This window comes from Psammomys obesus, unplaced genomic scaffold (assembly GCF_907164565.1).
Source record: "Psammomys obesus unplaced genomic scaffold, mPsaObe1.curated_primary_1811, whole genome shotgun sequence".
Taxonomy (NCBI): domain Eukaryota; kingdom Metazoa; phylum Chordata; class Mammalia; order Rodentia; family Muridae; genus Psammomys; species Psammomys obesus.
Genome location: NW_026585504.1, coordinates 14,029,919 through 14,043,225, shown reverse-complemented (window position 1 = coordinate 14,043,225; position 13,307 = coordinate 14,029,919). Strand labels below are relative to the sequence as shown.

Below are 13,307 nucleotides of genomic sequence, written 5' to 3'. Positions count from 1 at the left end.
TCCAAAAAGAGGTCATAGGAAGGGCAGGGTTGCTCTTTGAACATGAGGTGGCTTCAGGGCTCATGTGTTAGGGCTCAGTCCCCAGGTGGTGGTGTTATTTTGGGAGGCCTGGAAACTTGAGAAGATGGAGCCTAACTGAAGGAAGTAGTAGGCCCCTGGGGGTGGGCCCCTTTAGTGTGCTTCTCCAGTGCAAGTACTTACTAGCCCCCACTTTGTTTAGGTTCCAAGATCAGATGAGATCCTGTGTACTCAGGGCTGTAGAGATTCTCTTAGGCTGTTTCTGTTGTTTTGTCACAGCAGTGAGAAAAGTAACCAGTGAAAAAAGACATTGACACAGCACAGGCCAGAGAGAATATGGTGAATTGACCAAATCCCAGAGATCAGTATTACGGAATAATAGAGGAGAAATAAACTTTTAAGACAGTGAAAGTGATGGGAATTATGTGAGGAATTGCTAACATCTGTGAGGGCTGAGGAATGTTGTAAAAGTTGCTTTTATTTGCCTAGGGTAATTTTCATCTCAGAGGCCTACTGCCTCGTCTGCTAAGCCAGGCCTGGTCTTGGAAGCATCTAGCCCCGTACAATCTAATCTAGGCCTACAGCCTCTGAGACTTACTGCTAAATAAGTTCACCGTTTCTACCTCTTTTTGAACTCTGCCTGGCTGGTTTTTAACTCAGGTGTTCTGGCTCAAACTCTTCTCCAAGCTGCCTAATTCAAACTGGCTTTTCTCTGCTTCTGACTGGATGGCTTTGCTTGACCTCATACTAACTTTGGCAATATGTTCTAATCCTCTGGCTCCTTTTCATTCTCTGGCTCATTCTATCTTCACCTGTGTCTAGCTTGTTCTCTCTCTCTCTCTCTCTCTGTACAACTGTCCTGATAAAACTGCCTCCTGTTCACCCTACCCCCTGGCACGCACTGCTGCTGCTGGTGCTTCAGTCACCTCCCTTCTGGTGAGAGTTGGGTATGCCCTATTCTGTCAGATCTCTCATTCATCACTGTCTGCCCCTCAATTAGACATTTCTTTCTAACACGGCTGTTTTCTTCTACTAACTTTACCTCCATTGTTTGACTAAAGGTGTGTGTTAAGGGTGTGTCTGTATTCCAACCAGAGTAGCTGTGTTGCTAGATTAAAATTCTTCTATAGAGTGTAGCTTAGTTCGTGTGGTTAGTATAGTTAGTTACTCTAGGCAGCATGTAGGCTTCAGGTTCAAACCCAGCTCTGCATAAACTGGGTGAGTATGGAGGTAAAACCTGTAATCCCAGCACGTGGGGGGGTAGAGGCAGGATGATTAATAGTTTCAAAGTTAGCTGGGTCGTGGTTGTGCACACCTTTAATCCCAGCGTTCAGGAGACGTCTCGAGGCAGTCAGATCTCTGAGTTTAAGACTAGCCTGGTTGACAAAGAGAGTTCCAGGATAACCAGGGCTACACAGAGAAACCCTGTCTTGAAAAACAAACAAACAAACAAACCCAGAAAAAAAAAAACCCAACAACAAAAAGAAGATACATATCTAGTTTGAATCTAGACTAGGATACCAGACCATACTTTCCCTTCCCCACCAAAAAAATTATTGAAAGCTAATTAAAATTATACAAGCATGAGTGAAGGCAATTTAAGAGGGAAGTGTATGAAGTACAAAGAGCATGGCGCATACAGAGATAGAGGGTCAGTCAGCAAGCATACATGCAATGTTTACAAGTGATAGCATGGAGTAAGGGTAAATGAGACACAGTTTTTTTTTTTAATGTCACAGTCTAGCCAAGACATAATTCTTTTTGAACTTATTTATTTTATGTGTATTGGTGTTTAGCCTACATGTGTGTCTGTAGTGAGGGTGTCAGCTCTTGGAGTTACACACAGTTGTGATCGAGGGTCATGTGGGTGCTGGGAGTTGAACATCAGTGCTCTTAACCACTGAGCCATCTCTCCAGCTCCGAGACATAATTCCCAGAATTCTTGATTCTGATAACCATTGAGGATTGAAAAAGAAAAGTAGCGTTCTCATTGGGAATAAGACAATATATACCTTTTGAGAAAGTTGTGTTAAGGACTGCTTGTGAGATTACTAGTACAACCAGGCAAGTTGTTTGTAATATTTTTTTCCCTCTTTTTCCCCCTCTTTGGTTTTTTGAAACAGGGTTTCTCTGTGTAGCTTTGGCTGACCTGGGCTCACTTTGAAGATCAGGCTGGCCTGGAAGTCTCAGAGACCCACCTGCCTTTGCCTCCCTGGGTGCTGGGATTATAGGTGTGCACCACCACGCCCTGCTCTCTTTCTTTATAGTGGTGCCTTGCTACATTTTTCTCATTAGCCTCTGGACTCAAGCAGTCTTTCTGTTAGTGTACAGGTAAATTCCACTGGCCTGATCTTGGGGCCCTAGCAACTGCTTATGTCATCACCTGCCACCATTACCTACCAATGTTACCAGGTGTGCGCTGTGGATAAAAGGACCACCAGCCACCCCAGCTCTCTCTCTCTCTGCATTTTCTGCTTGTGCTACCCCCCTCCTTTTTCTGCCCTTATGGCTCTCTGTTCCCTGTCTGTCTGCCTGTCTACATGTCCACTTGTTTGCCTCTCTTCCCCAGGTCCTCACTCCTCTCTCTTCCCTCAATAAACCTCTTTTGCACCAGATCTGTTGCATGGTGTAATTTCTCAGGGGTATACATTGCCATGGGTCCACCATAGATATATCCTCACTGCATTATATGTCATAACACTTTCTGCTGTCCGTCCAGTAGTTGTGTGTGTGTGTGTCTGTGTGGGGGAGTTGTATACATACAAAATAGAAGGCCAATATTCCCAGCTACCATTTCAGATTTTTTGAAATGTGGATTCCTGTCTTAGTCACTGTTCTGTTAATGTGAAGAGACACCATGACCAAGGCAACTCTTTATTTTATTTTAAAAGATTCATTTATTTATTACTTAGAATTCTGTTTGCATGTGTGCCTGTGCATCAAGATGTCACTATAGATGGTTGTGAGCCACCATGTGGTTGCTGGGAATTGAACTCAGGACCTTTGGATGAACAGCCAGTATTAAACTCTGAGCCCATCTCTCTAGTCCAAGGCAATTCTTATAAAAGAAAACATTTAACTTGGGGCTTGCTTAGTTTCAGAGGTTTAGTTCATTGTCATGGCAGGGAGCATGGCAGCATGCAGGCAGGCAGCTCCTGGAGCTGGAGCTGAGAACTACATCATGATCTACAGGTAGAGAAACTCTGGGCTTGGCATGGACTTTTGAAACCTCAAAACCCACTTCCTTGAACAAGGCCACACCACCTGCTCTTGCTAATCCTTTAATCCTTTCAAGCAGTTTTGCTCCCTGGTGACTGCACATTTAAATATAGGATTATGGAGGCAATTCATATTCAAACCACCAGAGTGACTATCTGATTGTAGATGTGATTGGGCAAGTGATGGGTTGTGTTTGTGACTGTTGCTCGTCTGTTCACCCATTTATACCACCCACCTGCAAAGAACCTTGAAGGAGAACGTATATGTTTTTTTTTTTTTGTTGTTGTTGTTGTTTTTGTTTTGTTTTGTTTTCGAAACAGGGTTTCTCTGTGTACATTTGGCTGTCCTGGTCTCACATTGTAGACCAGGCTGGCCTCTGACTCACAGAGATTCCCCCTGCCTCTGTCTCTGCCTCCCAGAGTGCTGGGATTACAGGCATATGCCACCTCACCCAGCTCATATATGGTATTTTCTTGCATACTTTAAGTAAGAATATCTTGTATATTTTAAGTAAAAAGCCCGAAAGTAGGACTGTGGATGTAGCTTAGTTGTAGACCACTTCCCTGGCTTGTGGCCCTGTATAGAATTCCCATTGCCAGAAACAAACAAAAAGATCACTGTAAAAGCTAGTAAGGTGGGAAGGAGGCCACACAGAGCCCAGATAAGGAGAATCCCTTTGTAAGATAAGGAGTAAATAATACTTTGAATTTTTGTGCTGTTTCTAGCTAGAAGATAAATGAAATTTAAGTATTTTTAGAACTTTCTAGAGTATTGCCCATTTAATAGTGGGTGTGGCAATGTGATGAACCCATAGTAATTTTTAATTAATTAGTAATAAGAACCCAAATTAAGGGCTGAACAGAGGGCTCAGTGGTTAAGTGCACCTTGTCTTCCATAGGACCTCAGTTCAGTTCACGGCACCCGTGTTGGGCAGCTGACAACTGCCTGTAACTCCAGTGCGTGATTTTCAGTTAGCTGCTTCTTACTGTCCTGCACACTGTTCCTTGGCTGGCTTGTCTGTGTCTTCTTCTGTCTCCCTCCACTCCCTCCACCGCGCGCGCGCGTGCGCGTGTGTGTGTCTTATATTTGTTTATTGGAGGTGGGGAACATGCTCATGCCATTGTACTTACATGGAGGTCTGAAGACAGCTTCAGGAGTCATTTCTCTCCCTCTACCATGTGGGTGCTAAGGGTCAAACACAGGTTATCAGGCTTGGTGGCAAGAGCCTTTAACCACTTAGCTATCTCAAGGGGCTGCCTTTCTCTTCTTATTCTGTGAGTTTAGGGGTAATCAGACCTTTTCTATTAAAAAAGAAAACAGAGCAAAACCGGGAGCAAGTACTTGAGGCTTTGGAGATCATATTTCTGTCACTATCACCACAGCTACCAGGTGTGGACACAAGCATTGTGGCTCATTTCCCACAAAACTACTTATAGTCATTGAAGGTTGAATTTTCTGTGGCTCAATATCATAAAGTAGTTTTTGGAGAGTTTCCCCAACCATTAAAGTGTAAGCAGTGCTCTTAGCTTGTTGTCCCTATACAAATGGGCCTAGTTTAGAGACATTTTCTCTCACCTATAAAAGGATCTGATTTCCTTTGTCTAGTCTTGTCCCTTCTGCTCTGCTCATTATACTGCAGCCAAATTTATCTTAAAGTTACAAATTGGATATCACGATTTTGCTGGATTCATGAAAATGCGCACCATCTTTGGTGTTAGGGACCTTGTGGTAGCAGCATAGTCTCCAGTAGCCTGCAGCCTCTGACGTTATCACCTGTTGCCACAAGGTGCACCCCAAGTGTGTGCCAGATGAAAAGGACCTGCCTGCCGTTTCGCACTCCCTTTCTTTACTCTCTGTTGGCAAGCTTTTTAAAAAACTTTTATTTACATTTCTTATATTATTTTCTCCCTACTCCACCCTAATTCCTCCCAACACCCTGGTAGGAGAGAGGAAGGGTTAGTGGGAGAGGGGCGCAGTTCTCTTAGCTGCTTCCTGCTGGTTAGGGCCTCTTGGAACCAGTACGAGCCTCTTTTCAGGAGATCTCCAACTTCTTGTCTCACAGCAGCAACCAGGAGCAGCAAGGGAAAAACGGGAACAGCAATGGTCTTTCTCTTCTCCACACTCTCTGGGCTCTGGCATCTATTCCCTCTCCAGAGTCCCCAGATTTAAACTATCTGCAGCTGGCAAAGGGCTCCTCTCAGAGCCCTCAGGAAGCAAATAGTCTGCTGCTGTGGACCGTCTGAATCAATCCCACAGCCCACACCTGGGACCAAAACAAAAACCTGTTTATAGCCACAACTCTTTGTCTTGTTGCCTCTCTTTCTCTCCTTGGGGTACCCCTCTCTTTCTCTGTCCCCTCTATCTTTCCACAATAATCTCTTTTGTACAGAATATGTTGTGGTGGCATTAGTCGTTATTATAACACCTGACTATGTTTAAGTGCTATGTCTTACTCTGTCCTTTCAGTTCCATTATTTCCAGCTCCTTGGGGGCCGATCACAGACCCTAGAATGTTCAGTGATTTTTCACCTCTTAATTGATGTATCGTTAAATGTCTGCCCTCTTTACCTCCCCTACTGTGTTCTGTATGTCTCTAGAATCTCATGATACCATTTATTTTACCATACTATAACTGCCTGTTTTCTTCAGTGCCTTTTTTGAATAATGAGCTTCTTGAGCACAGTGTTTGTCTATTGTTCTATTTGCGTTTTCCTGTGAGCTATCCATAGCACACAGGTCATTCGGCATGGCTGGGGATATTGCTCAGGTGTAGAGCAAGGGCTTGTAAAAGGCTGTGGTCTTATCCTTAGGCATTTCTTGTTACCTTCCCTCCCCAGGTAGCAGCCATTGTCTTTCTCTCCTTACGTACTGGCCTTTTCTGGGCACTTCCTATGGATGGGTTCAGAAATTTGTTGCCCTTTTTTTTTTTTTTTCTTTCTTTTACTTGACTATGTACTGTTCCCAAAGTATACCTGTGTTGTGCTATGTACTAGGGCTTCATTCCTTTTTGTTGTTTTTAGTTTGTTTGGGTTTTGGAATGGGCTTTCTCTATGTAGCCTTGGCTGTCCTGGCGCTCACTATGTAGACCAGGCTGGCCTCGAAGTCACAGAGATCTACCTGCCTCCGCCTCTGGAGTGCTGGGATTAAAGGGCTGTGCCACCACTTCCCAGCCCTATTCCTTTTTATAACTGTGTATCAGCCTAATTTAAACAACTTCTTCAAAGCGGCCAAGGCTGTAGTGAGACCGCTGGACTCCTGCTCTTGGAGCAGTTCTGCCTTCATCTGCTCTTTGTTTATGGCGAAACTTTGACCTTCAGTATTATACATCATCAGAACTCAGGCTAAAGAACAGACCTGCTTGAGTCTAAAGGACCTTCCTTGGCTTTTCTGCCCTAGCTCCTTTCCTGCTATTCTTTCTATTGAATCACCAGACAGTACTTTGGAATCTTCTTGCATACCTCAGCCCTTCTTGACTCTATGCATTTTCTTGGTTATTTTCTCTTTCTGAGGCGCTCCTTTCTACTTGCTTCAAGTTTTACCTTGCCTTCAGTTCCTATTTCAGACAGAATCCTTTCCATAAAACTCTGAGCTACCATAGGAATTATACTCCTTAGATACTACCTTGCCTACTGATTCTTGACACTGCTCTTACATTTTCTCTGTTGTTTCATATTCTTGCCAGTATGTTGGCACTGGATGGTAGGAGAAAGGGAATGTGTGTGACTGTAAGAGATAGTGTAAGCACTGGTAGAGGGCTGTGAACCTGATGGCCTGAGCTTGATCTCCCGGATCCACATGGTGGAAGAAAAAAACTTATTTTTGCAGTTTTCCTCTGACCTCTGCGTACACGCACACACGCATGTGCACGCTCATAGACTAAGAAATGAAATGAAAAAGAGGAAGTATAGCATGAGAGTTCTTTTGGTGATAGAATAGCTTCTGTGTCTTGGCTGTTACGTAGCTCCACAGACCAACACACATGTAATTAAATGACATGGAACTGTACATACTTGCTATATTATTTTCCTGATCTGGAAGGTGCACTAGTAGCTACACACACTGGGAGAAATTGTGTGGGAGTTACATGAGATATCTGTGTAATATCCTATACTTCAAATGAGAAATTTAAAAACTATATGATGTAGAAATGGAGTTGATATTTTTCATACGCCTTTTACTTTGTTGCTTCAGATCCATGTGAATCTGGCCTACTTTTGGGCAAGAGTACCTATTTGTGGTGCTTTATACAGTTAGGCAAAGCTCGTTTATAGCAAGAACTAAGACGTTTTATGCAAAATAAGTAACAAAAGGAAAAAATTGAAAGATTTAAAAAAATGAAAAATTTTATATTATTCAAGTGCATATTTTACTTTGAGTGGTGTTAGTTTAGAAGTCATGTTTTGTACACCTGTGTCCTAGCATCCATGTATACTGACTCCTAAAGGACAGTGACCATGGCTCTGAATCCTGAGCACGTACTGTCCAGAGTTTTTGTCTGCAGTTATGATCAAGTTCAAAGTGAATATGAGTAAATACGAATGAAACTACATGTTCTTGGTGGGTGAAGTGGTGCACACGTAAGCATTAAGGCAGTGGAGGTATGGAAATCAGGAGTTCAAGGTCATCAGAACCAGCACTGTAGGCAGAGGCAGAAGATCTTTATGAGTCCTAGACCAGCTGGTCTTCATAGCAGTTTCAGACTAGCCAAGGCTACAAAGAAAGACCTTGATTCAAAACAAAAAACCCAAACCAAGCAAACAACAATAAAAATAATATAGGGAGTTCAAGGGTAGTTTGAGCTACATAGGACATTGCATTTAAAAAAGAAAGAAGCCGGGCATGGTGGAGCACAGCTTTAATCCCAGCACTCAGGGAGGTAGAGGCAGGGCATGAGTTCCCCACAACTACACAGAGAAACCCTGTTGCGGAAAAAAAAAAAAAAAAAGAAAGAAAGAAAGAAAGAAAGAAAGAAAGAAAGAAAGAAAGAAAGAAAGAAAGAAAGAAAGAAAGAAAGAAAAAGAAAAAAACCATGTTAAACTGCAGATTATTAAAATGAAAACTTTTTTTTTTTTTAGGTTAAGCTACAGAACAACATATCGTATCAGATGGCAGATATACATCATTTAAAGGGTAAGAAACTTTTAACTGTAAAGGTAAAGACTACTTCATGTCTGAAATCTTCAAGAATTAAGAAATAGGTGGCTGCTGGGCACCATGGCACATGCCTGGCATCCCTAACCTGAGCACTTGGGGAGACAGAAGCAGGCAGATCTGTGAGTTTGAGGCCGGCCTGGTCTACAGGACAGCTAGGACTACACAGAAGAACCCTGTCTCAAAACAACCAAAAAAAAAAAAAAAAGAAGAAGAAGGACGGACAGCTGGCCTGAGCCAGGCGGCGGTGTCCCCGTCAGTCCCAGCCTTCTGGGAGGCTGACACAGGTAGATCTCTGGGCGCTACACACGCATGTGTGCATGTGTGCAAGCACACACAAACGCTCCAAGGTAGTTGGGCTGTAGCTTGTGTGGCCATCAAGTTTCAAGGAGAAAAAGATGGGTGCTTCTTCTGCAGCACGTCTAATCTGCTGACATTACCCATTCAGACGTGAAGGAGTTCTCAAAGCTTAATGTACGGTACACTCTGGAGACAGAATGTACCATCCAGGGAAGTCAAGGCAGGAACCTGGAGGCAGGAAATGATGCAGAGGCCGTGGAGGAGTGCTGCTTATGGGCTTGGTTTTCATGGCTTGCTCAGCCTGCTTTTTTATAAATTTAGGGCCAGCTGCTATTGTTTTAGATGAAGTGATGAGATAATCAGAGCTTTTATAGGAAAGAATAGATAAAAAGAGCAAGCTCTGCACTTAGATTACATTTGTCAGCTTGCCTTTGGGAATTGGGGCATGTGATGGTTTAACCTTCATTGTCAACTTGACTGGATTTGTAATCACCTGGGAAGAACAACTCTGGCCTTGCCTGTGAGGGTGTTTCCAGACAAATGTAATGGAGGAGCAAAGACTCACACTGAATTTGAATGCCAAGGTCTTTCTATGTAGCCACGACTAGCTTCAAACTTACAGTGAGTTTTATAATAGTGGCCATTAGCAGCCTCACCGAACATTATCTTTGAGCTCATATTAAGAAAATACAGCCGGGCGCTGTAATTTCAGCACTTGGGGAGGCAGAGACAAGCGGATCTCTGTGAGTTCGAGGCCAGCCTGGTCTACAAAGTAAGTCCAGGATAGCCAAAGCTACACAGAGAAACCCTGTCTCATAAAAACAAAAACAAACGAAAGAAAAGAAAAAAGAAAGGAAAGAAAGCAATACACAGTGTAGGTGGGCAATGCTGGTGCCTTTAATCCCAGTACTCAGGAGGCAGAGAGAGGCAAGAGGCGCTCGCTCTAAGGTCAAGGCCAACTCTGTCTCCAGCCAGAGCCACACAGAGAAATCCTGTCTCAAAGAAACAAAACAAAACAGGAAGGAAAGGAGCAGGGGAGGGAGGGATGGACAGACAGACAGACACTGTGTAATTAGGCATCCTGGTGCAAGCCTTTAAAGCCCAGCACTCAAGGCAGAAGCAGGTGGATTTCTGTGAGTTCCAGGCCAGCAGAGTTACACAGAGAGACCGTGTCTCAGAAAAAAAGTGGGACTTCAATACTATTGCAGGTAAGGCAATTCTGGAGGCATCTAAGAACTTGTGTTCAAATCCTACTAAGATACTCAAGCGTTCTATTCTCATGGACCTGCTGAAGAACATGGTTGGTACAGGAGAAGTAAATACAGACTTCAAAATGGAAGCCAAAGAAAAATGTAAAAATAATACAGCAGAGTTGGGAAATGATATTTGAAATTTCTGGTGCCCTAATGATGAAGCAGTGTGGATGCTTTCAGAATTTGATAAAGTTGGACAGCAACCAAAGCTGTTGTAGAGCTGAATAGGAGGTGTTTTGGTAGATGAGGAGTAAAAGCATGATTCTACAGTTTGGGTCTTAGGTTTGGCAGAACAAGTTTGATTTGAGAATTGTAGTCATCTTGGTGATCTTTACCTCAGCCACAGTCTGAACAATGAAAAAGGCATCAGGAAGCCCGGAGCTTGTTGACCAGCCAGCTTAGCCTGCTCAGTGAGCTCCAGATCTTAGAGAAAGAGGTCTCAGAAACGTCAAGGGGAAGGGCTGGAGCTGGCTTGGCAGGTGAGACTACATAGGGCTCTTGTAGAGGACTCAGGTTTGGTTCCAGCACACACATGGCAGCTCACAGCCGTCTGTAACTCCAGGTCCAAGAGCTCTAAACACCTCCTCTGACCTCCAGTGACTCCCACTCATTCAGTGTACAGACATATACTAAGGCACACGAAAAATAACAACCAACCAACATGGAGGACTCCTGAGGAGCTACATGCAAGGTTGATATCTGACCATCACACACACTATCTAACTTCCTGAGAATATGAGTGGAGAAATTGACAATGTACATAACTAAAAGACTACTCCATAGTGGTCTTTCAAAAAAATTTAAAAATATTACAATAAGTAAATTTGATTATTCGTTGGCTCCTCTCCTTGTATGGCTAGAGCAACTGGCTGAGCTTCGTCAGGAGTTTCTTCGACAAGAAGACCAGCTTCAAGACTACAGGAAAAATAACACGTACCTTGTGAAGAGGTTAGAATATGAGAGGTAAGATGCTGCCTGCAGTAGCCTCTGTGAGTCTCAAGTGTTTGTCCAGCTTTTGTATATAACTCAGTTCTTTCTGTCTGTCCCCTGCTCTTTTTCTTTCATTTTCCTCATCCTATTTTCCCTTTCAAAGGCTCTTAGAAATTCATAATCTTTTATTTTAATAGTTAAACATTGTGAAAGTGTCTCGAGGTGGTCTAGATTGTCGTTTTTGTTGAATGGGATATATTAAGGACTGAAAGAAGAGTCTTTCTTTCTGAGGAACTTCCCAAAGTGAAAGCAGCCCTGGAGCATGTCCTCAGAATTGCCAAGGGAGTGTGTGCTCGCACTCTTCCTGTGTCTGCCTCCTCACTCACACTTCTGCTTAGGTAGGTAGGGGAGTTGTTAGGGTCCTATACTTTTGATCAGCTTTATAGTAAAGGGTTTTTAGTTAGGCCTGTACACCAGAAGTTAGGCTCAACAGTTTATCTCTTTCTGACTGCTTTCTACTGTAATTATGTGTGTACAATTACTTCATGTATGTATGTGTTTTTAACCCGCCAGTATTCAGCGTTCTTCATATGTTATAGGATTAAATACTAAACTAGTGAGATACATTTTCTAGCATATCGATTTATCAGAACTTAGTTTCTATAACTCGTGAGACTGTCGTAGAAATTTGCTTTTTCTTAGTATTACATGGGCCAGCAAGATGACTCAGTGGGTTAAAGGTACTTGCTGTGCCAATCTGATGACCTGAGTGTGGTCCCTGGATCCTGCCATGGAAGGAGGAAACTAACTCCCAAAACTTGTCTTCTAACATCTACATATATGATGACATGGTACGCTGTGGCACTCATTTACATAGAATGACATATCATGTACACAGATAAGTAACGGTAATAATAATGGTAAAGGAAAATAAATAATTTTAGATTAGTGTATTTTTTCATGTAATTTTTTGAGATTTCCCCTCTTCGTATGTCAGTAGTATATATTCATAAGCGTACATTTACTAAAAGTGTTTTATCATTTAGCTGCTTGTTAAAGATTGCTTTCTAAATAATTGTGCTAGTTTATAATGGGAATGTTTCTTCATAGTCCTACCAACATTGTTGATAGTTTGCCTTTAATTTGGGAGCTGTAAGAGTAACATAGTACAGTGATATCAAGATAGGAAGTTTAATTTGCAATAATAATGTGAACATTAACGTGTACCTGTGTATTAAGTGCTTGTTTTTGTTTGCAAGAATGTCTATTTGTAGCCTTTGACTTGTGCAGCAGAAAGTAACCATTTTTATCGGTTTTGACTTTACCCCTGATACTATACTGTTTCTTCCTTTCCCTTTATTTCATGGTTTAGACTTGTATTACATTTCTTCAGTAGTAGAAACTGAAGAAATCAATAGCTGCCGTTCCTTATTGGCTCTTAATTCCAGAATTTCTCATCTATTTGATAAGAACCAGAGTTTTCTTTTGTACAGTATTTTTCTCTTTTGTGATTGAAATTGACCGTTACAATTGTTTCTTTATAGGTGTAATTTTTTTAAACACTTGAGGAAGGACTGTTTTGGCATCTGTTTTCTGTTTTTGTTTTGTTGTTGTTGTTTTTTTTTTCCAGTTAACTTTAGCAGTATTTCTTTCCTCTGTTAAAGATTCAGCTGTTTCATGACTAACTGTATTTGTCTGTTCTCTTTTCTGCTCTTCTCTGCTGACTGATGTTTTGTCTTTCTAAGTGTATGTGCCAGCTTCTGGACTGACTTTGAGAGCTAAGTCTAAGATGGCCTAAAAAAATGACTTTCTAATTTAGTTTTCAGTGTGGACAGCAGATCAAGGAATTAAGAGCACAACATGAAGAAAATATTAAAAAATTAGCAGATCAGTTTTTGCAGGAACAAAAGGTAATTAAAAATAAGCATTTTAACATTATATGCTTTGGTTGTTATTCATGTAATTTTAAAGTAGTTGTACCTTTGTCATGACACATTAAGTATTCTAGCTTGCTTGATTTAAAAAAGGATGTGTATTTGCTGAGTAAAGTGGGTGTGTATAAAAAGATACAAATATATATTTGAGTTTTTGAGACAGGGTTTCTCTGTGTAGCCTTAGCTATCCTGGACTCTCTTTGTACACTAGGCTAGCCATGAATTCACTGAGATCTGTCTGTCTCTGCCTCCTTGAGTGCTGGGAGTACAGGTGTGTACCTGGCTTAAATAATTAATTTTGATTCAAAATTAATTTTTTAAAGTACTAAAGACTTTCTTAAAGTACTGTCAGATTTGTGGCTTCATATATGCTAAGTAAATGTGCTGGTGAGCTACATGATCAGCCCTGGCTGTTACATTTTGAGTCAGCAAATTTATTTTCTTTCTTTCTTTCTTCTTTCTTTCTTTCTTTCTTTCTTTCTTTCTTTCTTTCTTTCTTTCT

At 41.9% G+C, this 13,307-nt stretch overlaps 1 protein-coding gene across 1 annotated transcript in view; it reads left to right on the top strand.

Annotated features, from left to right (window-relative positions):
- Golm2 (golgi membrane protein 2) overlaps nucleotides 1-13,307 on the top strand; it is a 41,119-nt gene that overhangs the window by 17,019 nt on the left and 10,793 nt on the right. The window contains 3 exon segments of the mRNA XM_055624363.1: nucleotides 8,313-8,367; nucleotides 10,802-10,904; nucleotides 12,691-12,781. Coding sequence (XP_055480338.1) covers nucleotides 8,313-8,367; nucleotides 10,802-10,904; nucleotides 12,691-12,781 — 249 coding nt within the window.